Source organism: Berghia stephanieae, chromosome 3, assembly GCF_034508935.2.
Source record: "Berghia stephanieae isolate SIO BIC M18660-M18661 chromosome 3, UCSD_Bste_1.3, whole genome shotgun sequence".
NCBI lineage: Eukaryota > Metazoa > Mollusca > Gastropoda > Nudibranchia > Aeolidiidae > Berghia > Berghia stephanieae.
Window position 1 is genome coordinate 21,692,487 of NC_088362.1, and position 25,615 is coordinate 21,718,101.

Sequence of the window (25,615 nt, forward strand, 5' to 3'; positions counted from 1 at the left end):
CCCCCCCATCGCCCCCGGCTTTCTACTAAAGTGCGCACCCCCACCTTTCCATTGAAATTTGTCTAAACTGTGCACCCCCTTGCTTGGGATCAGGACAGTGGGAAAAATAATAAAACCAATCGGGCCTGAAAACCAACCTAGGACTGTGTCGGACTCGGTACCTTCTGAATCAAAGTGAAAACCTTAACTACTGAGACAATAAGTCTCTAGCTATGCATCCAATTAGCCCTCAATAACCTGTTTCAATATTCTTTTGGGAAAGGCAAGCAACTGTAACTCAATATCATATCATAACAACGTTCTTTTATGATAAAGATCATTTTAATGAATAAGTCCACTCCCGTTCAATTTTTGAATATCCATATTTATATCTCTTTCATCAGATATGATCGCACCCCTAAAAGAGCCACCGGTACCTCCACCTCAGCCAACCCAGATTAAATAAATCATGACAATCAGACTCCAGTGATTCAGATATTGACATTCCATTGAAACAGCTAGCTTAGATCAACAGTGAAACCTCTATCAGGAGGAATTACATGATGTATGAGTGTCATAAAAGCAGAGAGGAAAAGATTTAAAGAAACCACGGACAACAAGAAAAACGGAGGAGACGAGCTAGATAGGTTTACCTAAACACCGATACGAAAATCTGCAGTAGAAGCTGTTGAGATTAAAGAAGCACATGCAAACGATATGGATTTTGTGTTGAATTTACCATTGAGAAACAAAGTTTAGATAGTGACTCAGAATTTGAAATGTATTTAGAATTTGTTTCTAAATATATCGCCGAAACCACTGCCCCTAGAGTTCCATTTGCTGAAGAGGAAGAGTATTTGTCCGAAACTGCCACGCCGGCATCCTTTACCGGTGAAGGAGAGCATGTTCCAGGTGTGTCATCGATTATAGAGACCATGCTAGCAGAGTGAAACAATAACTACACCAGATCTAGAAATAGAGACAGTGTCTACTCACTCAAAAAAGAGAAAGCACAAGACGCCGATACAAAAACCAGACTAGGAAATACACAAGCTTTTGCGAATGAGAGAAAAGCATTCGGTCTTGGAAGGTGTGCGCCGACCTGCTCCAAAAAATGCCGTGACAGATTCTCAGAGTACCAGCGACGGGAGCTTAACAGATGTTTTGGGGAGAGGATTGGAAGGACCAGCGCAAATTTGTACGGACTTGGGTAAGTAAAACAGAATGCAGAGATCAGGGCGAAGGCATTCTTTCCAAGGAGAAAATTGCCTAGTCATGTACATGCAAATATACAATGAAACAGGAAGATGGAGTCTTCCATCCCGTGTGCAAAAAGTTCTTCCTTACTACTCTCGGATTCAAAGCTAATAATGGCAAACTGATAAGGAGCACTTTCAAGGATGTCGTTGTTAACGAAAACAATGTCATAGAAGTACCCCTTGTTGACAATCGTGGACGTCATAGTCCCTTGCACAAGATTGACCACAGCATTATCCATGAACACATAGAGAAATATAAAACAAGCATTTTTCATTATAGACGCGCGAACACGCGCCTTTCAGGAGATATTTACCATCTGATCTGATCATCAATAATATGCACGAAAACGTTTATGCAGTCACTGGAAAATCCATATCAAAGAAACTCTACTATTCTGCATTTAAAGAACTTAACATCTCACAAGCCGTATCTACTTGTTCAAGAAGAATGTGAAAAATGTAAGTCCTTCTTGTTGCACAAACAACTATGCAACTGTGAAGAAAGGTGTGAACCGTGTGCCGAAAAAAATCATCCATCGGACACGATACAGAAATGCTAGAGAGAGGTATCAACGGGATGCAGACAAGAACGAAAACGCCAACACAGCCCATCCAGTGTTTGCCGCTGATCTGCAAAAAGTAATTTTGCTGCCGAGAATGATTCAGTTTAACAGAATCATGTTCACAAGCAGACTGGTCTTATTCAATGAGACATTTGCACCAGTGGGCTGCAAAAAAAGTGAAAAGGACATTGCCGTGATATGGAATGAATCAATTTTAGGACGAAAAGATGAAGACCTTGCATCAGCTTCTTACCTAATATATAAGCGTGATGCCGAATATGTGACACTCTGACTGGATAACTGTAGCGCCCAAAATATAAATTGTACCCTTTATACTATGTTACTTCATCTTGTAAATGATTAGACTACTACAAAAGTAAGCACCATCACAATCAACTATTTCGAGCATGGTCATACTTTTATGGCAGCTGACTCCACCAATGCCGGAATCCAAAGAGTTCTGAGGCAGAAAGACGGCAAAATCTTTGATCTCAATGAATTTGAAGAATGTGTCGTAGAAGCAGGCTGCCAGACAATGCCGTTGAGGTTTAATGACTTTGCCAACTGGGATTCTGGAGTCAGTAGTTATCTGTTGAGCAAAGCTGACAATCGTCCCGACCTAGCTAAGATTGTTTGTGCTGAATTCAGGCGAGTGTTACCAAAGACACTCTTCTTCAAAATAGCTTTGAAGACGATACCTTCAACGAATGTGACATTCTGAAACGCGGATTTGTTTGTACGCCAAAGTTTCGTACAAAACCCAGGGGTGTAGGGTTTACAAGAAGGATGAGATCGTGAAACAACTTGTGGGTTTGACGCCCGCCCCCCCCCCCCCCCCCCCCCCCCCCCAATAGACGAAAGTACTGGATAGTCCTACCAACCAGTTCCAAGAGTAAAAATCTTTGCAAATCCTACAAGTGAATGTCCCTTCATCACTCACTGACTAGTTGGAAACGTTGCTCTTCCAAACAATGTGCACGAGCACGCAACGTTTACACCTAAGTAATGATTCAATTCATTATCTAAAGAGAAGAGATGGAATGTATTAGTATAATGTATGTGATAATATTAGCGATGATTACAAAAGCAAACTCCATGTTAGTGAACTATAACGAAAGAGGGAGAGAAAGAGAGTCAGTACTAGTTATACAAATAATGCTAATCAAATCACTGCAAATAAAAATATTATGAAAATTTACATGACTGGTGCGATTGTTCTGAAATAATAAAGCATGTTCAGCTTGAAATCCTTTATGTTTTTGATTGGTTTCTTCCGATTATTCTAGGGACCTGTGATTATGATGTTTTTGCTTATTATAGCTTAACATTGGGCGATATGCGTCCTCACATGACACTGTATATCAATATGCACATTACCGGTAAATTAGCCCACGTCTATGACAAACAGACGCAAAAACAATATGCGTCCGTTTGTCACACACTGGATACAGATCCGAAAATGAGATGGACGCATAATATTTTTGCGTCTATCTGTCAAAGACATGTGTCAATCAATTTTCAATCATGGATTTGGCAAAAGGTCTTTTGGTGAATTACACAGTTAATACAAATATTTTAGTTTTCAAGTTCCATGAATAAAATAACAAAAAAAATATCTTTAATTACCTATTAATTCTTTTAGATTCGAGCCAATAGTTACAATGTTATTAAGTAAAACAGTTTTTTGCGTTTCCTGAAAAAGTAGGTTTTCCCGTTATGCGTCTTTTTCTCATATCACGGCAGAGTAGTAGTAGTAGTAGTAGTAGTAGTAGTAGTAGTAGTAATGGTAATAGTGGCAGTAGTAGTAGTAGTAGTAGTAGTAGTAGTAGTAGTAGTAGTAGTAGTAGTAGTAGTAGTAGTAGTAGTAGTAGTAGTAATAGTAGTAGTAGTAGTAGTAGTAGTAGTAGTAGTAGTAGTAGTAGTAGTAGTAGTAGTAGTAGTAGTAGTAGTAGTAGTAGTAATAGTAGTAGTAGTAGTAGTAGTAGTAGTAGTAGTAGTAGTAGTAGTAGTAGTAGTAGTATTATGTAGTAGTAGTAGTAGTAGTAGTAGTAGTAGTAGTAGTAGTAGTATAGTAGTAGTAGTAGTAGTATAGTATAGTAGTAGTAGTATAGTAGTAGTTAGTAGTAGTAGTTAGGTAGTTATAGTAATTGCTGTTGTCATGATACGAGGTGTGTTTCAAAATTAAGTTTCCCTCTTCTATAACTTTGCTAATAAGCAGCCTAGAACTACCAAAATTTGAGACAATATGACGTCATGTATCGGAAATCTCGATGCCAAATTTCAAGTATATTGGTTATCGTGTCCGAGAGCTGTGACGTGGAAGTTTGTTGTAATTTTGCTCCTTGTCCAAGAGTAAATCAAAGGAAATTGGCAGAGCAAAACATTGATGCAACTTTGCTACATGCTTGGGTCGTCATCAAATTTTCAACGCCTCTCGGCAAGTCTTCTGTCGAAATACACGGAGATCTTCGTAAAGTTTTGGAGAACAATGCACCTCCAATTCAAAACTTTTAGAAGGTGGGTCAGCGAAGTTGAAGATGGGAGATATGGCACGCAGCATTATGAACACACTGGGAGATCTCCTGTTGTCACTTGTGCATTGTGAGAACGAGAGCTTTTGTGGAAGAAGATTCAAGAAGAACTTGTAGGGAGATAAGTGAAACACGCCTCTTGCAAATGTCGAAAAGCCGCTTGGGTGATTTCGTTTTGTCGAAAAAACAATGAAAATATTACTAAACATTACTATATAACCATGCTGACGACAGAGAAATATTCAGTATTGAATATTTATCTGTTATTAATCTGATTATTTATTATCATTTGTTTTGTAATGTATTTATGTTTTCATGGGGTTTTTTATTTTGTTTTTGTTTGTTTTGTTTTTTGTTTTTTTTGTTTTTTTGGTTGAAGAAGGGTTTTTAGCCCGAAACGTTCCGTGTTTGGTATTGTGTTCGTTTTTGAAGCTGTTAAATTCATTTTTCTTTATTACTTTTTCAAAAGCAAAGTTTACAAATCTAATGATAGACCCGACCCGGCTACAATCATTTGGTTGGGTAACCTATTTATTAATCTCCAAACAATTTTCAACGGACGTAAATAAAATTCTGTTTTCTTTCCTCACCAGTTGGACATTGTTTATGTGGTTCGACCAGGCTGTGTCCCTGTCCGTGAGTATAGAACCTCCCGTGATGAGATTACAGACCAGGCAACTTATCACAATGTCAAGCTAGGGAACGAGGTTGATGTTTCTGTCTTTGAAAAAGACATCAGTCAATGTACCGATGCCAAATAATGGATAAACATTTTTAACCCTCTCCTTACCGGCCATTTTCATAATTTTCCCCGTACACCCAACACAAAAAAAAAAGATTTTTCTTACTCAAACACACATAATATATTAAGCAAATTGAGCCCAACAAACAGTTTCAATGTTTTATAGCGATAACATAAAAAATTATTTAAATTTTGTGATGTAAAATTGAAATCAGAATGAGAAATTATTGGTTTTATCGTAACGAATTTGACCATTTTCCTGTGGTTGGTAAGGAAAGGGCTAAGTAGATTGTCGACTTTGAGAGAAATAAAAACTTTGTTGTGAAAACTTTGTTGGATGGTATTTTTTTTTATGAATATTGCTCCTTTTAAAAACTTGAGCTTTTATAAAGAGCAATATTCAACACTTTACAAGGGGTCCCTGACCAACAGCAACACGTAACATGTAGATCGAGACATGACGCCTGTTAGGCGATATTACATTTCTTTTCTGACCGAGACAATGCTATTAACGGCCAGGTACTCATTTTACACCCGAGTACGGTGAAAGAATGTGAGTAAAGATCGTTTTTCAAGGACTCAACTATGCGCCGAGCGATGCTCGAACCCAGGACCTTCCCACCTGAAAGCGAGTGTCATACCACAAGACCATATAGCCGCACAATTTTCTTGAAGAAGAAGAAGAAGAAGAAGAAGAAGAAGAAGAAGAAGAAGAAGAAGAAGAAGAAGAAGATGATGATGATGATAAAGAAGAAGAAGAAGAAGAGGAAGAAGAAGAAGATGATGAAGAAGAAGAAGAAGAATTAGATTTTCGAACTGAGGATCAGCGACCTTGAAAGGGCTTTTCCGAGGTTACAAAATTTTCAATATTTATCAAAAACTGTCTTATAAAAACCCCAAATAATTAGAATTTTTAAGTAAGCCGAGATTATGGAAGGTCTGAAGTTCGATCTCCAGTCGAGGTCGACTGATTTATTTGGGATTATTTTTCTTGTATACCTACTTTTCTTTCTTACTTTATCTGGCACCTTTCATACACACTTGTTCGGATCTTTATCTTACACTTGTGCCTGCTCCCTACTGTCTTAATCTGAGATTTGCAAATGAAAATTCATTAAAAGGGATTGCTATTTATTTTACTAAGTTTGGTTTTTTTTTAATGTATTATAACCCTCTAGTTCTACAATTTGCTATAAAATCATCGTTAAAGTCAATAAATATGAAAATATTCGAAGAGTAAATATTATTTTCAAGTAAGTCGAGATATGAAGTGAATTTTAGTTTAATTTATAGTGTCAACAACAACAAATTAACAACAACAACAAAAAACAACACCCAGAAGAAAAAAAAGTCCATCACACTGTTGCGTATTACTCCCCTATGTTTTTATTATTTAAGTGACGTAGGTAACAAGTTATGGTGACCCAACTCAGTACAAGTTCAGTTTGGTGCAAGGTGAAGGTTTAGCGGTCAAAATGCAATGTTTTTGATTGGTTTATTTACTAGGCGAAGAGTAGATGGTTGTGTTAATTACAGTTAGTGGCTCGGTGGATCTTCTTGTCTAGATATTGTTCAAGAATTTAGTTTAGGCCATTGACCAATGGCCATAACATCTCTCTGAGCAAATTATTCTAACAATGTAATAATGGAGGAATAACATTCTTTCTACGAGTAGTAATCAAACCTGGCTTTAAAAAAACGGCAAAAAAAATAGTAATAATATTAATGATGATGATGATGATGAAGATGATGATGAGGATGATGATGATGATGATGATCATCATCATCATCATCATCATCATAATAATAATAATAATAATAATAATAATATAATAATAATAATAATAATAATAATAATAATAATAATAATAATAATAATAATGATGATAATAATAATAATAACAACAACTTCTTCTTCTTCTTCTTTGTTCCTCTGATGGACATCTATGGCTGCAGTCCGATATCTGCTATGAAGTCTGTGGTCCCCTTTAGGTCCTCAGCCTCTCCATAGAGCTTTGTGTTGAGTGTTGTAGGGGTGACCCAGTGGGGAACGTGCTCACAGGCTCAATTTCAAAAGGTTGAAAAAGTCCAAAACCAATGCCTACGCGTGATCACTGGAGCAATGAAAACAACACCAATTCACAAGATGGAAACCCACACAGGAATAAAACCTCTCAAAGAACAAAGAAATTTAAAAATAATGACACAATTCTCAAAGATAAAATAATAACAACAAATAATGATGATAATAATAATAATAATAATAATAATAATAATAATAATAATAATAATAATAATAATAATAATAATAATAATAATAATAATGTTGATCACCATGATGATGATGATGATGATACATTGATTATAATGATAATAATAATGATAATAATAATAATAATAATAATAATAATAATAATAATAATAATAATAATAATAATAATAATAATAATGTTGATCAGCATGATGATGATTTTTTTGTTTGTTTGTTTGTTGTTTTAGGTCTCTTCCAACACAATTGAGGTTATATGAGAGACCGCTGAAACAAAAAGACAAGCAATCTAACAAAAATAGTACAAATGTAAATCAAAATCATAACCTAAAGATATCATAAGCTAAATTATAAATAACCAAGAACAAACAGGCAGAAGATTTACAGAAAAAAAAATATCCCCTGTCAAAAATACAATCACAAACCAAAGAATCAGGATAGGCTAGTAAAGAGAAGAAGAAACGACATCACTGTCGGATCGTACACCCATGCGAACATCATAGGTATATGATTCAAGGGTGATGCTCCCATCCAACCACCCGCCATGATGATGATGATGATACATTGATTATAATAATAATAATAATAATAATAATAATAATAATAATAATAATAATAATAATAATAATAATACACTCCACTAAAGTTTCCTCGAACACGAGGTTTCCTCAAACTCATTAAAATGTCCCGAATTTTTTCCTTATTATTCAGTTATCAGTGTTATCATTCCCATCCTTCCTGGAACAAATTTTTGCCTTGAACACGGTTTCCTTGAACTAATTTCACCCAGCCAACGTAAAAAAAAAATGAATTAATTAATGGCTTTTTAAAAATGCGCCAGGTGGTTTCGACCACTGATGATTTACTGTGGCATTGACAGTTGCGTATGTGTTTATCGTGTGTACCTATTTACCCTGCACGTGTGAGTATAAAATATGATACACATGCAGAACCACACAGTCACTCACACACCCCATCGTCGTTTCTCATAAGCAACACCTCTTTGGTTATTCTTAGCACTTTGCCATTCACTCTAAATTCAATACAACTCGCCATGATTGGCTACGACGGTATATTTATATCGGTAAATGAATGTCGTTGCATTATATAACAATGTGGACCAATATGCAACTCACTTTGAACACCAGACTCAAAGTCTACCAGGTATGCTTACTTAGTAGTCTACTGTACGGCAGTGAATCCTGGACAACATATGCCAGACAGGAGAATCGCCTGGAAAACTTCCACATTCACTGTCTACGATGAATTCTCGGCATAACGTGGCAGGACAGATTCACCAACACCACGTCCATCTGTCTTCCATTGAGCAATGGATCCCAGGCAAGGCCAAGGGAAACAAAACTCTCTCCTTCCTAAACAAGGACATGATACCACACAATACCACATGGAAATGCTAAAAAAGAAATAAGGAGTGGATCGGAGCATTTATATAGCGCAATATCCACTAATGGGGATGGGGTGTCGGGTGGGTAGCAGTCACAGCAAATTACTTTTTCCTTGACCAGAAAGGAATTCATGCGCACCAAATTATTATTTTTAAATGCTAATCAGCTATCTTTTACCCTTATTTCACACCAATGTAATGTGCAAAAAGTAGTATGACAATCGCCTTCGGACCAGAGAGTAGAGGGTTTGAGTCCTTCTCTTAGAGGCGCACAGTTATGTCCTTAGAAAACACTCATTACTCATATTCTCATCGCACTCAGGTGTAAAATGAATACATGACCATGAACAGCGTTGTCTTTGTCAGAAATAAATGTAATATTGCCTAACACTTACAGGTGTCATGTCTCATTCTATGTGTTGAGTGCTGCTGTTGGCACATGACCCCTAGAAAAACGCTTTAACTCTCGAGTTCATATGCATGGAAAATTGAACAAATTTGTTAAGATTTTCAATGAGGATGAACTCGAGAGATTTAAATACATTTAGTGGGCATTGCTTAAGTTAAGGTGACAAAAACTAAAATTTCGTATTTCTGATCTTTCAAATCCCTTTTTAACATCACCCCAATATATTACTATATGGATGCAGCAGGTCACATTTTTGAAAAAAAAAATCGTATTTTCTACACAATTTGATTTTTGAGTGGATTCATTGTTTATTTTGCAAAAGAATAACATCCAAGGCATTGGCAGTATACATGTTTTATGGAAAAATATTATGGTTTATTTAAAAGCAGAGAATAAATCTGCCGTCTAAAGGAAAGAGACCATATGTTTACTTGTAATAAGAGGCCACATACTGTCTTTTCCCTTAAGGCGGCAGAAATATTGGCATTGGCAAGAGAGGCATCCATACATAAACACACAAAACAATAATACACCCCCCCCCCCCCTCCCTCTGTGTGTGTGTGTGTTGTTGTTGTTGTTAAGGTCTTTACGGCACTTGCAACACATATCAACGCCAGTAAAAAGGAAGAAAATAGGATAGTAAAATCTAGATGTAAAATTAAAAGGATTTGAGGAAAAAATAAGACAAAGGAGAATGGTTCAAATAGGGAATAGATGTAGGTTCCAAGAGTACACTTTCAGTGTACTTAGTTTGAGATCACCTAAAAGTCTCACCCAGACACCAGCACAAGATACTAAGAGAAATAAACTCAAATGTTTATAAATCATACGTTAAAAATAACAAAATAATTACATAACAGAGAGATGATTCACAAGGAAAAAAATATCATCTCCCAAAACTATAACTATCCAATCGACTGTTTCCCTCCGGTCAGGTCAGGACAAAACTAAGTAATCTCATTCCAAGACAAAGACAGAAAGCATGTTGGAAAACAGACATAAGGGGATAGAAGACACAGTATGTACCTCCCTGCCCACTATGGGAGGTCAGGAACCCCACCCAGTGATTTACTAGGGAAAACATATCATCTTCCAAAACAATAACTATACATTTGACTGTTTCCCCCCAGTCAAGGACTCCAGCCAGTGTTGGGACAAAACTAAGTAATCCCATTCCAAGACAAAGACAGAAAGCAATAGGAAAACAGATATAAGGAGATAGAAGATACAGCATGAGCTCCTGCCCACCATGGGAGGTCAAAGGACCCCGCTCAGGGAGCAGAATAATAATAAAAATAGCAACAATACAAAAAGCTATTAAAAGTAGGAGTCGCATTTAGTCAGAAGTAGTCGTAGTAGTAGTAGTAGTAGTAGTAGTAGTAGTAGTAGTAGTAGTAGTAGTAGTAGTAGTAGTAGTAGTAGTAGTAGTAGTAGTAGTAGTAGTAGTAGTAGTAATAATAATAATAATAATAGTAGTAGTAGTAGTAGTAGTAGTAGTAGTAGTAGTAGTAGTAGTAGTAGTAGTCGTAGTAGTAGTAGTAGTAGTAGTAGTAGTAGTAGTAGTAGTAGTAGTAGTAGTAGTAGTAGTAGTAGTAGAAGTAGTAGTAGTAGAGTAGTAGTAGTAGTCATAGTCGTAGTAGTAGTAGTAGTAGTAGTAGTAGTAGTAGTAGTAGTAGTAGTAGTAGTAGTAGTAGTAGTAGTAGTAGTAGTAGTCGTAGTAGTAGTAATAATAATAGTAGTAGTAGTAGTAGTAGTAGTAGTAGTAGTAGTAGTAGTAGTAGTAGTAGTAGTAGTAGTAGTAGTAGTAGTAATCTCTTGATAAAAATTCAGCCTGTAAAGCAACAATAAAACATTTTTTTTAATGAAAAGAAAGAAAAAAAAGAAGTGCCACAAGGTTTTTTTTTTTGTTTGTTCTTTAAAGGGTTTTAGGGAGTTTGCAACACATTTGGGTCATATCAGCGCCAGTAAAAAGGAAGAAAATTGGATAGTAAAAAAGTTATAAATTTACAATAAAATGCATACAAGAAAAGTAAGACTTAGTTTGATATCATCACCTAAAAGTCTCATCCAGACACAAGCACATGATCTCACTGAGAGGAATACACTCAAATGTTCACAAATCATTTGTTAAAAATTAAAGAAAATAACAGTACATACAGAGAGATGATTTACAAGGGGAAAAAAATATCATCTCCCAAAACTAGAACCTCATATTTGACTGTTTTCCTTCCAGGACAAAACTAAGTAATCTCATTCCAAGACAAAGAAAGCAATTGGAAAATAGATACAGGGGGATAGATACAGCAAGTACCTCCCTGCGACATGGCAACGTTGACATTTAATAATGAAGGGGAACTGGACGTTGACATTTTGATATGAGAAAAGAAAAACCAAAAAAAAACGTGATTTTTGTGGTGAGGTCTGAAATTTGTGGGTTTTTTAAAATCGATTGTCACTTTACACAGCCAATAACTTTGTCCTCTTAGACGGCCTGAAGCGCTAGTTTTTAAGCATGTATATATAAATAACAGAATAAGGTTATATAACAAAACAAAAAATGGCTTGTTTCAATTTATTTTTATAAAATAGGTAACATGAGATCTTACAAATAATACAATTTGGCGGTAAATATCAACAACATTAGAAGCAACAATTTCAATAAAAGAGATTCACTTTACAGCACCCAAAGGAACCTGACAATTTTAAATTGAGCTTCCCTTACTGGCTCTTCAAACGAAAAATAAGGCACTGGAACTATCTTGGTGCTGATCTCAAGAGTAAATAATTACCTGTGTCTGCAATGACACCACTCAATCTCAATTAACAAACAGCAAAATAATAAATGCAGGTTAATGGCACGACTGATAGGGTTCTTTCTATTCCCCTATATCAGATATTCCATTCTATGCAGCTTTCTGTTATCATATAGAATGAAATTACTTGGTTTTGCCCAGATTCTGGCTGGGATCCTTTACAAGTGTAACGGTAGTATAACCTTAAAAGTGTCACAGCACCAATAAATGTCTAAATGTATATCAGACACTTTAAGCAATTAAGCTACCAAAGCTAATATTTATTTACATAACAGATCTCTTTCAAACATTTCATTTGGCTCATTATTATTATTTCTAATACTTATAATTTTTAATTAAAATCAATGTCTTATTAAATTATTTATACAAGATAACATATAAAAAAATAAATCAAGATTTGTATAAATACAATAAGCACGAAAGACTTCACTTCATACAATTTGGATAATCATTTGACCATTACATGTGCTCTTTCAAATTATTACCACAGAGTGTTAGGAAAATCTATATCTTTCTTCAAAAACAAATACTCAAATAAACATGAGTAGCAGAGAAAGCTAAAGAGTATAGGATAACATGTAACAAAACTAAGGGCCAAAACCAATCACCAATTAAGACCATTGTAACATTGTCAATTAATGTCATCTTCATTTTTTCAAAGTTCTCCAATTTTGTTAGACTTTTCTGTAACAAACCAATAAATCACTTAATTCATGAAAGTCAAGTTGAGTCTTTAATTCGCTTTCACATTGTAATGTAATAAAAAGGAGTAACACTGAGCAAGTGTATTGTTTGTCCAAAAAACATGTCTTCTGGAGTTGAAGACAATAATATAATTTGATTGTCTTATTTAAATATACTTTACCATCTTGGAATTCGTCTTTGTTCAAATACAAGTCCTTAAATTAGTTGAAAATAAAATATGGATAAAATACATAACATAAATCTTGAAATTATGACATGAAAACAAAACATTAGCAATAAATAGATATATACCCTGTCCATTACAGATGCAACATTGTCGACGACTCACAAAAAATAATGATAAAATTAAAGAAAGACAAGCAGCTACAATAAGGATGAAAATCAAAGCATTTTCAGAAGTCTTATCACATGTCATTAAACACTTTTGTATATTATAAATAAAATATATCTAAATAATCTTTTTCTTTTTTCCGTTGAGAAAATAAAGAATTGGATAAACTTAGAAGCGAGTTATCATTAATATGACTACAATAAGCATCTTGCTAAATATTCAACAAATAAATGTGAATGCAATTCTGAAGAAATATACTACATATATGCAAACCACCAATTTTAGTAAAACCACAAAAAGTGGACTTCTGCGTAAATCCCTTTAACTCAATAACTGCAGAAGATTTTGGGCTAAAAGAAACTCTTCTTTTCAGGACATCCCCAACAGAACCCAAATCCGACCAGTCTAACTACTGAAGTCTTTCAAAGGGATTAACCAAAAATTGACAAGTGATATTTAAAAATGATTGATGCAATGCATAGCTGTTGTGGCAGTTCATTCAATTTCACATTCAAAATTTGGTAAATAAATAATTCGCTTTTAACTCACTCAACCCTAACACTGACTATATCCGTAGTTTACCCAGGTTACTTTTACCCCATGCCTATTTATCATATTTTTATGAGACAAATTATCAAAGTTAACGTTTTTTGTTGTTGCATGTTAATGGTAGTTGAATAAAACTATCTATGCACATGCTCATATTTAATACATTTTTTCCAATTTTGAAAAGTAGCAAAAATCTCTAGGACTGAGTGAGTTAATGAGGGGTTGGTTGCATAAATAGCACTTGTCGTAGGAGAAGCAGTCAGAGGGCTAAAATCTTTCCCAGACTACTACCTCAAAATCAAACAATTTCAAGAGGATCCCTATCATTCTCTGACACAAAGACTTGCACTGACTTCTCCATCACTTTACTTAATCTTTTCTGTAAGTCCCTCAAGAACCCACGCTCTGTATTACTGTGATGGCAAAGGATTACATTACTACCTCCATGCACTGCATCAAGAACTTGGTGGTGTGACATTTCACCTGTCACTAAAAGATCGGCCTTCACATTCTTCAGCACACTTGATCCAGATCCTGCACACACTGCTACCGAGTTAATCGGATTGTCATCATTCCCTGAATGAAAAAAAATCGAAACATTTCATAAAACTATTGAAAAGTCAATCATAAGTTAATAATAGTTCAATTATTCTTAAAACTGACAAACTAACAAGTATAAAAAAATAAACAAGTAGGTAGTCTTATTTTCTCAATTTGCCATCTTAAATTCTAAGAGAAAAAAAAATGAATGAGTAAATACAGGTTAGAAAAAAAATCTCGTCTGCACCCGGGATCGATCTCGGTCCCTTTGCGTGTGACGTGAGTGCTCTACCAACTGAGCTGTAGCGACCCCTGCTATCAGTACCCCCATTTCTAATGGCTTAATAAACTCTAATTATGCCGTCAACAGGATTGGATACCTGTTTATTTCAATCACCTGGGTTGAAAATATCTTTTCAATTATAATTCTTTTGAATTAATAATGAAATATTAATAAAATGTCAAGATTTAAAAAAAAAAAAAAAGAAAGACTACCAGAACCAGAGAACAAAGATATGAAAAATGAAGAGACGCAATACCTTCGACCTTGGCTAAACTGACATGTTTCAGTTCCAAATGATTTTTCACACACTCCACGGCTTTATCCAATGAAATCGATTCCTTTAGATTAGCCTTTCTGCCCATGCCACATTTACTTTGAGCTACCTAAGTTGATGATAAAATGAATAAAAATAAAGCATTTCCAAAGTGTACTATATTCCAGACTAGAACTAGGTACGGAAAACCCAAATTTAGATTATATAATTGTTGTCTTTAAGTTGCATTCAATAGGTAGAACTTTTTTTCCTGATTAAAATGGTATAAAAATTATTAAAATTGGTTAAAAATTTAAAAAGATATGTTATTTCGAAATTTGTAGAAAATCGCCCAAATTTGGGCTGCTTTGAAAGCAACCTTTTGTCCGTTTTCAAAATGCCGTATTTTCATAAATATTCAAGCCAGACCTCTGTAACTTTCTAACAATACACATCTTTTTATAAACAATATGTGTATTTTTTTCCTGAGCTCAACTCTAAGTAAAAAAGAAATAATTTGCCCCAAAGTAGCTGACAAAGCCAAGATTGTCAATTTCAACACGAAGTTTCGAAATATCAGCGATTGTGCCCCTTGCCTGAGCCGGCGTATGAGTGAAGTGAATACGGCAAATTTGTAGTTGTAGTTTCGTTTTCAGTTGGCTGGTGACCGCAAAGCTATAAATCTTGCTTTCGTATACATCATTTTAAAGCTGAGATTTTAAACTTTCTTTTGATACAAGAATCGTCCAAATTTTCAAATTTTTCTTAATTTTTTTATCAAATTAAAGTTTTTAACTTGAAACTTCAAACTTTGAAAAAGATCATAAAAATGCGAATCTGGTATCGAATGAAAGCTTGTTCAATTTTCTTTCTGATGCAGCCATTGGCGTTACTATTAATAGCGCTGACGCGAACAGCCGAGCGGAGAGAAAAGATGACCGTCAGTTACGGTGTTCGAGTAGCGGAGCGCCGGTTCAAAAATCGGAGTTTAACCCTCTTCTTCAACTCAAAGCCATAAAATAACGGCAAATCCTATGAAAAAAGCATAAACATTTTTTAAAAGATGAAGATTTGAGATTTAATCTGATACCAAACACGTTTTATTTGACGGACTGAAAATGAGAAAAAGAGAGTGACGATTTGAGTTGAAATTCTCGGTTTGCCAATAAAGCCATGACTCGATAAGAGGGTTTGCCGTACCTACTAGAACGGAAGTTATGTGACATCAGACAACTACATCATAAGCGAAAGAGCTATTCTCCTTTGTTGGGGGGGGGGGGGGGGGGGAGAGGTGATTTCCGATCTGTGAAAATCTGAATGCAATGGGATACATCGGAAGAGTGAAACAGTTTTATTTTTATCACGATTTTTCTGAATAGTTCCTATTTATTTCAGGACGGTAGGTAGGCATGTCTGTTTAAGATTTCATAATTCTGATCATTTTGGTTTCAAACTCCATTTTCCTTGACTAGTTTAGTACAATATAATTCCAGATTAATGTGATGAGCCGCATATGTCCAAAACATTTTTTCTGTATAGTGTAGTTTTGTGTGTCTCAGTGGCTCAGCGGTATGGTGTCTCATTTTATTATAAATTATTAACTGTGATCCATGGCCAGATGGGTGACAGTGATCGAGAAAAATTCTTGTCCCGACTTTATGTCCCTGAGAAAGCCTACTCGACTAATGTGTGAATGAGTACCTTGTAAGAGTGTAAGTACAAAAAGGAGACCTAACAGACCACTGTTACATTATAAAATGGACATACATTTGGGGAATAAATGAAACATTATAAAGCACAATGAGCATGATTGGTCTGTGTAAATAGAAAAAATAAGTGTTCAGGGATTTTTGTTGCTGATTTTCTTTTTTTAATTTTAAAAGAAAGTTTTGGTACCTTGGACAGAGAGGATACAGAGTATTTCTCCACAGTTTGGCAAGTCACCACTCCTTTCATCAAATCCATCAGTTCAGAATTACTGCATTCTAGTCGAAGTCGCCATTTTTCTGAACTGTTGAAAGAAGGCGACACTTTAAGAATAAACTTTTAAAATTGAAACAACCATCCAGTAATTCTTCTTAGCATTTTGTTACAACAATTCAGTAGTAATTAGGATTAGTGATAAAAATCTCTATTTAAATTCATTCTCAGTCATAAATTCAACTTTCCTTCTTACAAATTCATATAATTATAAAACCTGAAAAATGCCTTTAAAACAACAATACTATAGGAAAACTATATTTATCTAAAATAAAGTATATTAGATTTGAACAAAATTACATTTGCTAAATGATTATAATGTTCATAATATGGTAGAATTTTATAACTATCTCAAATGTATGAGCTATAAATGTAAGGCTAAGGCCTCTCCCATGCTCAAACATCTCTTCTGACTGATGATTTGAATGAAAATTTGGTAACACGTGACATTAAAAAAAAAAAAGATTTTCATATACTTTGAACAAAAACTAAACATCTGACAAGTTCTTTTGAAAACAAAACTTACGAACCAGTCCTTACGACATGTGTAGAAAAGCAAGTTTTGTCTTTCCTCATTCTAGAATCTTTGGGAATAAATGCAGTAATAGTCTTCCATACATCAGCAAGATTAGACGGCTCCAATTCTACTTCCAATACATGTGAATTATCACTGACGAATGTCTGAGTTGCTTCTACAGGAGAAAGTGATTCCTTGTCTACATCTAAGGAAAAGAGGATAAAACAAAGAACAGTTATCTTACGAATCCCAGTGAATCCAACAGGAGAAAGTGATTCCTTGTCTACATCTAAGGAAAAGAGGATAAAACAAAGAACAGTTATCTTACGAATCCCAGTGAATCCATCAGTATACAGACTTTCCAAAGGCAACAAACAAAAAATCTGTATAGTTTCATTTTTTTAAAAATCGAATTAAAAATGTTATTTCTTTAAATCTATATCACCTCAAAAAGCACACAGTGGAATCTGCATGAAGTAAAGATTCATAAAGACAATTTCCACTTAAAGTCAACACCTCTTGTTGATCCCAAACTTTCTGTTCTTTATTTAAGTGTGTTCCATTGACAATGGATAAAGTCAACCCTGCTTAAAGTCATCCAATCTTTCGGTGTTGGCTTTATCAGGATTCCACTATAGTTTCCAATCCACCATGAATTATTTGAACCATCAGTTTTAAAATGCTTTAGAGTGGATTTAGTCATAGTTCAATTTGGAGAGATTTCAATTTCCGACTAAAATAACAACTTTTTTTAAAAACTGATTTTCCTTTGAAATTTTGGTAGAAAATACGAATCAGAAGAAAAAAAAACTGACCTTTGTCAAACTTGGGTGTGTTTTGTTGTTTTTTGTTTTTTAATATCGCAAGATTTAGGTCTCCTAACTTTTAAGTGCTTGTAAATTTTGGTGCACTTAAAAAAGAATCTCAGTATTTAAATATCATCAGCAGTATCATAATCATACGGATTTAATTTTAATTTTAATTAAAATCAAAACTAGATGTGTGCATCAGTGTTCTTTGTGGGAATTTATCATATTGGTAATTGATTTTCTTGCTTTGTTAAATGGCGTTCAAGTACTGCTTATGATCAAAACAAAGACAATACACATTTGAATGTGAAATCGAAACTGTTATAGATAGAACGAAGTTGACATCACTCAGGTATTTGTTATTGTTTTTTTGCCATCCATGATTATGAGCAATTCCCACTAAACTGTATTAACCAGACTATAAACGTTCAAGGTCACACATAGTTATATGTGTTAGTCTATTATTTTTAAGGATAGCAATGTTGCGAGTTTCTTAGCCAAGCGCATAGCATCTATACCCTTTGTAAACAGGAGAAATACTCATTCTCACGTTTTTGGACATGTCTTCTCTCAGGCACTGGACCGCGCATCGCACTGTTAGGTATTCATGGGTCTCACCAAGCCCCCTTTTTCCGCCATCTTGAAAACCCCGGAATAATGACACTCCTGGATAACGACATAATTTTCCGGTTCCGGGCAATGTCATTATCTAGGGATTGCACTGTATAAACATTTAAAAGTTCATAATCTACATTAACTTGAAAATAGAAATTTGACAGGTTTGTATTAGAAATGAAACTTACTAAAAGCAGATATCAGCCAGTCATTAACCCCATCCACCACAGCATCATAAGTTGTATGGGGAGAGAAAACAGCAATTCTATTTTCCATGCACTCGATCAATATCCTTTCTTTCCAAGACTTTTGCGTTAATCTTGTCACAGGTACAAAAATTGGTGGATGGTAAGACAAGATTAAGTCAACTGTTTTTTCTTTGGCTTCTTCCATGACAGCTGCTGTTAAGTCATTAGTCAACATTATCTGACTGATGTATTTTGGACCTGAAGGCTCCACCAGAAGACCCACATTATCCCAGTTCTCTGGTTAAATGTTAAATGTTTATGTTGTGTATATCGCATGTGTGAAAGAAAGAGAGGAAGAGAGAGAGAGAGAGAGAGAGAGAGAGAGAGAGAGAGAGAGAGCATGAGAGAGAGAGAGAGAGAGAGAGAGAGAGAGAGAGAAAATAAGTAGGAGTGAAATATCTGTTCAATGTTACAGTTATCGTTTAACATTATAACAAGTGTAACTAAATGACAAATTGCCATATTTATGGACAATAAAGATCTATTATTATTATTATTATTATTAAATGAGCAATCAAAGAGTAAGACATCATTGATTACATAAAATGTAAATGTTGCTACTCCAAGCTCGAAGAAATAAATAACAATGTGAAATTGAATGTAAACTTCAATTTAATATACGAAAACAGATGCAATGGACGTTTCGGGTTTCCCCTTTATCAACTAAACAGGATGAATGAAACACTACAGACGAATGAGATAATGTGGTAATGGCGTTGTTAACTACTACTACTACTACTACTACTACTACTACCACTATTACTAATAATAATAATAATAATAATAATAATAATAATAATAATAATAGTAATAATAATAATAATAATAATAATAATAATAATAATAATAATAATAATAATAATAATAATAAAATAAGACCAGCACTAATAGGATTACAAATTGTCTATGGACATGGGATGGCGTTCATAAATTTATACCTGCTAAGGACAGAGGGGCTATGGCTTTCAGTCTAGAGACAACAGTATCCAAGGAGCTCATGTCTTTTTCAATTTCTGTTGACAGAGTTCTCCAAATGTTTCTAGAACAGAAAACAGTTAATTAAACTTTTGCATTAATTCAGTTATCAAAAGATGTGGAATGCAATGGGTTTGTTTTGATTTGAATTGTTTTCTTCTTTTTTTAAAAAATGTATATGTTGCTGCTCGAAGTTCGAAGAAATAAATAATGTGAAATTGAATGTAAGCTTCAATTTAATATACAAAAACATATAAAAAGGGACATTTCGGGTTTGTCACTTACTTTCTTTTTTTTCAATGAACATTTATTTGTCATGCAACTGCAACTGACTTATAGGTATTTATTCTTATCTGTTCTTTCACAAAGTTTTTAAAAGATCATATTGTTATTTATTATTTGTCGTTGTAGAACAAAATTTGAAAAAAGAGGCTCAATTACAGAATTTTCTTCCGACAGTCAGGGCTGTTAGCAAGCAGCCATGCATTCATTTTACATCTGAATATGGTGATGGCAATACAAAAAGTGCATGAGTGGGAGCTTTTCTGTGGAATAAGCTTTGCACTGCCCACAATAGTCGATAGAGTAGAAGGTATGTGTAGATAGTATGACTCGAACCCGAGAACTACAAGTTCAAGTCACATACCAAGAGTGTCATACTACTACCCATAAACTACTAAGCCTAAGCAACAACAGCGCACATGTGTATCCTTAGGAACAGTGTTGAAAAATAGTCATGTTTATCTTGTGCGGCTATGTGGTCTTGTGGTATGACACTCGCTTTCTTTACTCACATTCTCTCACCGTACTCGGGTGTAAAATGGGTACCTGGTCGTTAACAGCGATCGCCTGAAGCCCCTTGTAAATCTCTTTGAGCATGTTTAGTGGATATTGCGCTATATAAAAGCTCAAAATCAAAAGCTCAAGTTTTATCTTAAAAATCGAGACTGCATTGAAAACTTGGAAGTTATCGGATAGGTGAGTTTAGAAGTTATAAAAAGTTAGAAGTTCAGAGTAACTTAATTAATCAGTGCAGCTGCCACTAACTGCAAACAAACAGTAACAGTGCCTTCGAAATTACCAACGTTACCTCTGAATTGAATGAAAACAAAAATAGATATCCCAACTAACTGATAATAGATAAAAATCGATGAAGAAACATTTTACCTGAATTTTGAGTTACAATTATAATTCTGTTGTGAAGGTCTAGCGGTGAGAACTTGCAGAGCTAATCGCCGAAATGCCATTGCAACGAAGTGTGTAGTGTGTAGTGTGTAGGCTAGGCACCGAGTCATTGATGACATGCCCTTACAGAGAGAACGTAATGGTACTTTTGCGCATGCTTACTCGTCCTCGCTTCCGGTGAAATGTCTCATGCCGCTTTCAAGATAGCCCATCGCCATTTTGAATGTTGGTAGTCATGTGATAAATTCTAAGTTAAAACAAAGTTTGAAACCGAAATAGCGGAACGAAAATTAGTAATACATTCTCCAGTAATGACAAATTGTGCAACAGACGAATACAATAATAATAATAATAATAATAATAATAATAATCTTTATTGTCCAAATTAAAGGCAATTCATGTGAGGTAAACAATGCTCAGTTTGGTTCATGGTATGAACATCAACACATTTACAAATACAGACACAGCCATACACGAACATACACGCTTGCACATTGTTTCTACACGTGTATACAAAAGAAATGAGCGTACATACAAACACATATACATATATACATACATACATACATACATACATACATACATACATACATACATACATACATACATACATACATGCAGACATACATACAAACCAGCATATCATCGTATATGCATGCCTACATTCATACATACATACATACATACATACATACATACATACATACATACATACATACATACATACATACATACATATATACATACACACAGACACACACACAGACAGATAGAACGATACGATATATTTGCTGGGACAGCAGATAACCATATTATAAATATAGTGTCTTATATTAAGAAGAAGATGGCAATGATTGTGATGATGATGATGATGATGATGATGATGATGATGATGATGATGATGATGATGATGATGACTACGATAATGATGATGATGATGATGATGATGATGATGATGATGATGATGATGATGATGATGATGATGATGATGATGATGATGATGATAACGACGGCGGCAATGTCGATGATGATGATTCACGACACTGCTTCTCGTTATTTTCATTGGTTGTCTCATTTTTCCACAGAAGATTTGTTAATTAATTTTATGGCGGTTGGAATGAAGGTTGTCTTATGTCGATTTGTCCGACATTTTGCTTCTAGATACCGTCTTCCGGAGCGCAGAAGTTGGAATTTTTCGTTCAGCGGATGCCTCTTTTCGTTGATAATGTTAAAAGATTTCTTCTCAACTGCATTAATATAAGTTGTGTCAAGGCTTCTAAGGTCTGTGTTAATTATTTTTGAAGCCTCTCTGAGGGTTCTATGTAGTTTGGATTTTTCTTTTGTTCCACAGCTTCCATACCACGTTGTGATGCCAAACGAAACGATACTCAATATTAATGACTTGTAGATTTGTATCATGGTCTTTCTGTTCACATTGAAAGACCTTAATTTTCTGAGTATATACAAGCGCTGGTTACATTTTTTGATGACATTGTTGGTGTGCGATTCAAATCTTAGACTGTTATCTATAATTACACCAAGGTATTTAAACGTTTCAACAGTTTCAACCGCCTGATTGTTAATTTTTGTTATTTGTCTTGCTCTTTTTCCTATTTTTCTGTGATCAAACAGTTGTTCCTTTGTTTTTGTTACATTGAGCTCTAGACAGTTATCGGCACACCATTTGCTGAATTTACTAACTTGCTCAGTGTATTTAAATTCGGAGACGGAATCATTGAGCAGGCCGAGTATTGCGGTGTCATCAGCATACTTGATGAGTTGGCAGTTATCAAAGCTAGCCACACAATCGTTTGTATAGAGGATGTAAAGTAGAGGTGAGCTTACACACCCTTGTGGGCATCCGTTTGAAAGAGTTTTTACTGATGATATATTTGAGCCTACTCTGACATGTTGGGGGCGATCGATGAGAAAGTTGTTATACCAGTTGATGAGGTAATGGGGAAGGTTTAGAGCATGCAGTTTACTAATTAATATGTTGGTTTTCATGGCATTAAAGGCAGACGAAAAATCGACGTATAGGATTCGGCAGTAGTTGGCGGGTGAAACATCCAAGTGATTTGATGAGGAGTGCGTCTTCCACACTAAGATTTTGTTGGTAGGCAAACTGATATGGATCAAGTATGTGTTGGTCATATATAAATTGCAACAGCTCTCTTTTCAGAATCTTTTCCAGACATTTCATAATAATTGATGTTAAAGCAACAGGTCTATAATCATTCAGCTGAGTTGGTGGATTCTTTTTGGGTACTGGAATTATAGTCGATGTTTTCCATATAATTGGGATTTTCTGTTCATCTATTTCAACACGCTATTTCAACAAATAATATTATACATTTCTAAATTATGTTCATCATTACATAAATAAGCAATAGTGTTTTAATATTATATATTATACTTTTTTCGACATTTGCTGTCTACGACCATACTACGTTGAAAATACCGGTTCTCGTCCGATCACCGAAGTCAAGCAACGTCAGGCGTGGTTAGTACTTAGATGGGTGACTGCTTGGGAACCCCACGTGTTGTAGACATCTTTTTTTTAATTTTTTTTTTTAATTTATACATTTTACAAGTTTGTTTTTTATTTATACATTTTTCTTTTTCTTCTTTTTTATTTTATTTTATTTGGTTTTTTAAAATTGTTATTAAATTTTGATTTTTTAGTAGTAGTAGTAGTAGTAATAATAATAATAGTAGTAGTAGTAGGACCGTTCGGTATTTTTGGTATTTCCTTCTCAAGGATTCGACCGCCGCTCTAACACCTTGCCCTTGGAAAACAGACTCGAGATTTGTCTTCAATTACCACAGCCCTGGTTAAGAGTCCACATAACTTTATTCCATGGGGCAAATTGAAATTCTACACCCCTCCAGCAAAATAAAGAGGCACTGACTGGCGATGAATCGACTTTGATCGAGAACCTGTTGCGTCGCTTCATCAGTTGGGGCCTGACACGTCTATGTAGGAGAGTGGCAAGTAGAAGTAGACAGATAGGAGTCAAACAGTTTACCCATAGACCAGTGTCTGGTGCCGCTTTTATTTTTCCCTTTTATTGTCGGGTTAAGCTCCTGACGCTTGACTGATGGTAAGAGAATGTTTTAGGTTTAAATAAATAGGTAATAGAAGTAGTGGTAGAGTATTGGCACGTTATAATATAGGACTATGTAGGTTCAGAAGGTAAGTATTAATCCCCGATAAAGAAGAAGTACTTAAATATAAATCAACAGAATTGCCTCATACAATAACAGGTTAACACATAATTAGCCAAAGAATAATAGTGCTGGTTTTAATTAATTAAATTCATACTATGGGTAATTAATCTTCATCCCGTATCATAAACTATTCATTTCGTTACTGAGTGGGCTTTTCTTTCAAGGTGTCTGGGCGGTGTGAATGTTTTTCCGTTATATGGGACAGAAGCCGTTCTTGTTCAGTAGTTTCAGCCGACCGCTTGCCAGATTTCACTCTGTATCATAGTATTAGATGGTTAGTTGATGACTTGATGCATGTTGGCCGTTCTGGTTGGTCCGTCACAGGATGTAGGTTCAGTCAGTACCCCCGATGTAGCTTTGGTTAATAACCGCTGCAGGTTTCGTTAATAACCGATCCTCGTTAACACATGTTCTCGCTAGTAGAACTCTCGAGTTCCCTATGAGCAGTAAGCTCTAGGTAGATGAAATGGGAGAGAGCGTTTTTCTCCACTGTCATAATTTAATCCGTTTCTCTCGGGAGTTGGAGAATCACAAGAGCCAACAATATTCCAGGAATGAGGCATGCCTGGTTTACTATTGGCTGTTTTCTGTAGACCAATCGTGTTCTGTGTGTCATAACAGTAGCGTCTGTACTCTGGTGAATTTCTAATTTGGTCGGTTATGTGTCCGTTGCTATTGACGATCTCGCACATGGCTCACACCTAGGTGAGAATTGAAGCAGTCTCAATGCGGTCTCAACTTTGTAGCTATACCACATGGCCTTTTTTAATCGTGCCTAGGGCGATAACGATTAACACCTGACGATGGGCGAGAGTAGATTATGTATTGATTTATTTACAATCATGGGAAAGTTGAGGCTGGGAAGGTTGAGGCGATTGAAATATATCACTACAGGGCCTTCCACCTGTCCGATATGTACGCCTTGGGGCAAAGAGTCCGAGACCGCAGAACATCTAGTCGAGCGTTGCGTTATTACGAGCCTCCGGCTGTACACAAATGAAGCGGGGAAACTACGGCGTGGATAGATCATCTTAACATAGTTGTGTGACGCCATTAGAAGCTACTGCCAAAAAGTGAATTTACAGTTTAAATTACCAGAACCGTAGTATTTTGATTTTACATCACTTTAAGAGGTTATGGTCTTCCACCTCAATCACAAGATTATGTTATGATTCTGAACCCACTTCTTTGCCCAACTTCTACGCATAGCATAACGCAATATCCACTAAACTTGCTAAAAGCGCTTTACAATGGGTCTCTAGCAACACCAACACTTCACATGAAAGAAGATTCTTAACTTATACAACTGGCCATTTGCAATGCGACAACACAGTACATACTACTACTACTACTACTACTACTACTACTACTACTACTACTACTACTACTACTACTACTACTACTACTACTACTACTACTACTAC

At 35.2% G+C, this 25,615-nt stretch overlaps 2 protein-coding genes and 1 non-coding gene across 3 annotated transcripts in view; 2 read left to right on the top strand and 1 right to left on the bottom strand.

Annotated features, from left to right (window-relative positions):
- Positions 1-5,396, top strand: part of LOC144969499 (uncharacterized) — an 11,956-nt gene extending 6,560 nt beyond the window's left edge. The window contains exon 5 of the mRNA XM_078908629.1: positions 4,926-5,396. Coding sequence (XP_078764755.1) covers positions 4,926-5,093 — 168 coding nt within the window. The 3' untranslated portion in view covers positions 5,094-5,396. The remainder of the gene's footprint in view (positions 1-4,925) is intronic.
- A 4,044-nt stretch (positions 5,397-9,440) lies between these two features.
- LOC144967323 (NIF3-like protein 1) lies at positions 9,441-21,185 on the bottom strand. The gene is made up of 7 exons (XM_078904407.1): positions 20,943-21,185; positions 19,739-19,839; positions 18,741-19,037; positions 17,138-17,333; positions 16,528-16,642; positions 14,635-14,761; positions 9,441-14,131 (listed from the first exon to the last, which is right to left on the bottom strand). Exons 1-7 carry the CDS (start codon positions 21,077-21,079, stop codon positions 13,854-13,856), a joined length of 1,251 nt encoding a protein of 416 aa, XP_078760533.1. The 5' UTR covers positions 21,080-21,185; the 3' UTR covers positions 9,441-13,853.
- A 2,208-nt stretch (positions 21,186-23,393) lies between these two features.
- On the top strand, positions 23,394-23,512 carry LOC144969763 (5S ribosomal RNA). The gene has a single exon (XR_013644841.1). It is a non-coding gene; the product is annotated as a 5S ribosomal RNA (ribosomal RNA).
- Positions 23,513-25,615: the final 2,103 nt, after the last annotated feature.

Bases quoted from the DNA above. Each gene is read 5' to 3' on its own strand.
- LOC144967323 (XM_078904407.1), bottom strand. From the start codon at position 21,079: ATGTCATCAATGACTCGGTGCCTAGCCTACACACTACACACTACACAC. The intron at 17,334-18,740 runs GTAAGTTTCATT...TCTTTTCCTTAG, and splicing joins CTGGCTGATATCTGCTTTTA to ATGTAGACAAGGAATCACTT. The intron at 16,643-17,137 runs GTAAGTTTTGTT...TTCTTTCAACAG, and splicing joins CATGTCGTAAGGACTGGTTC to TTCAGAAAAATGGCGACTTC.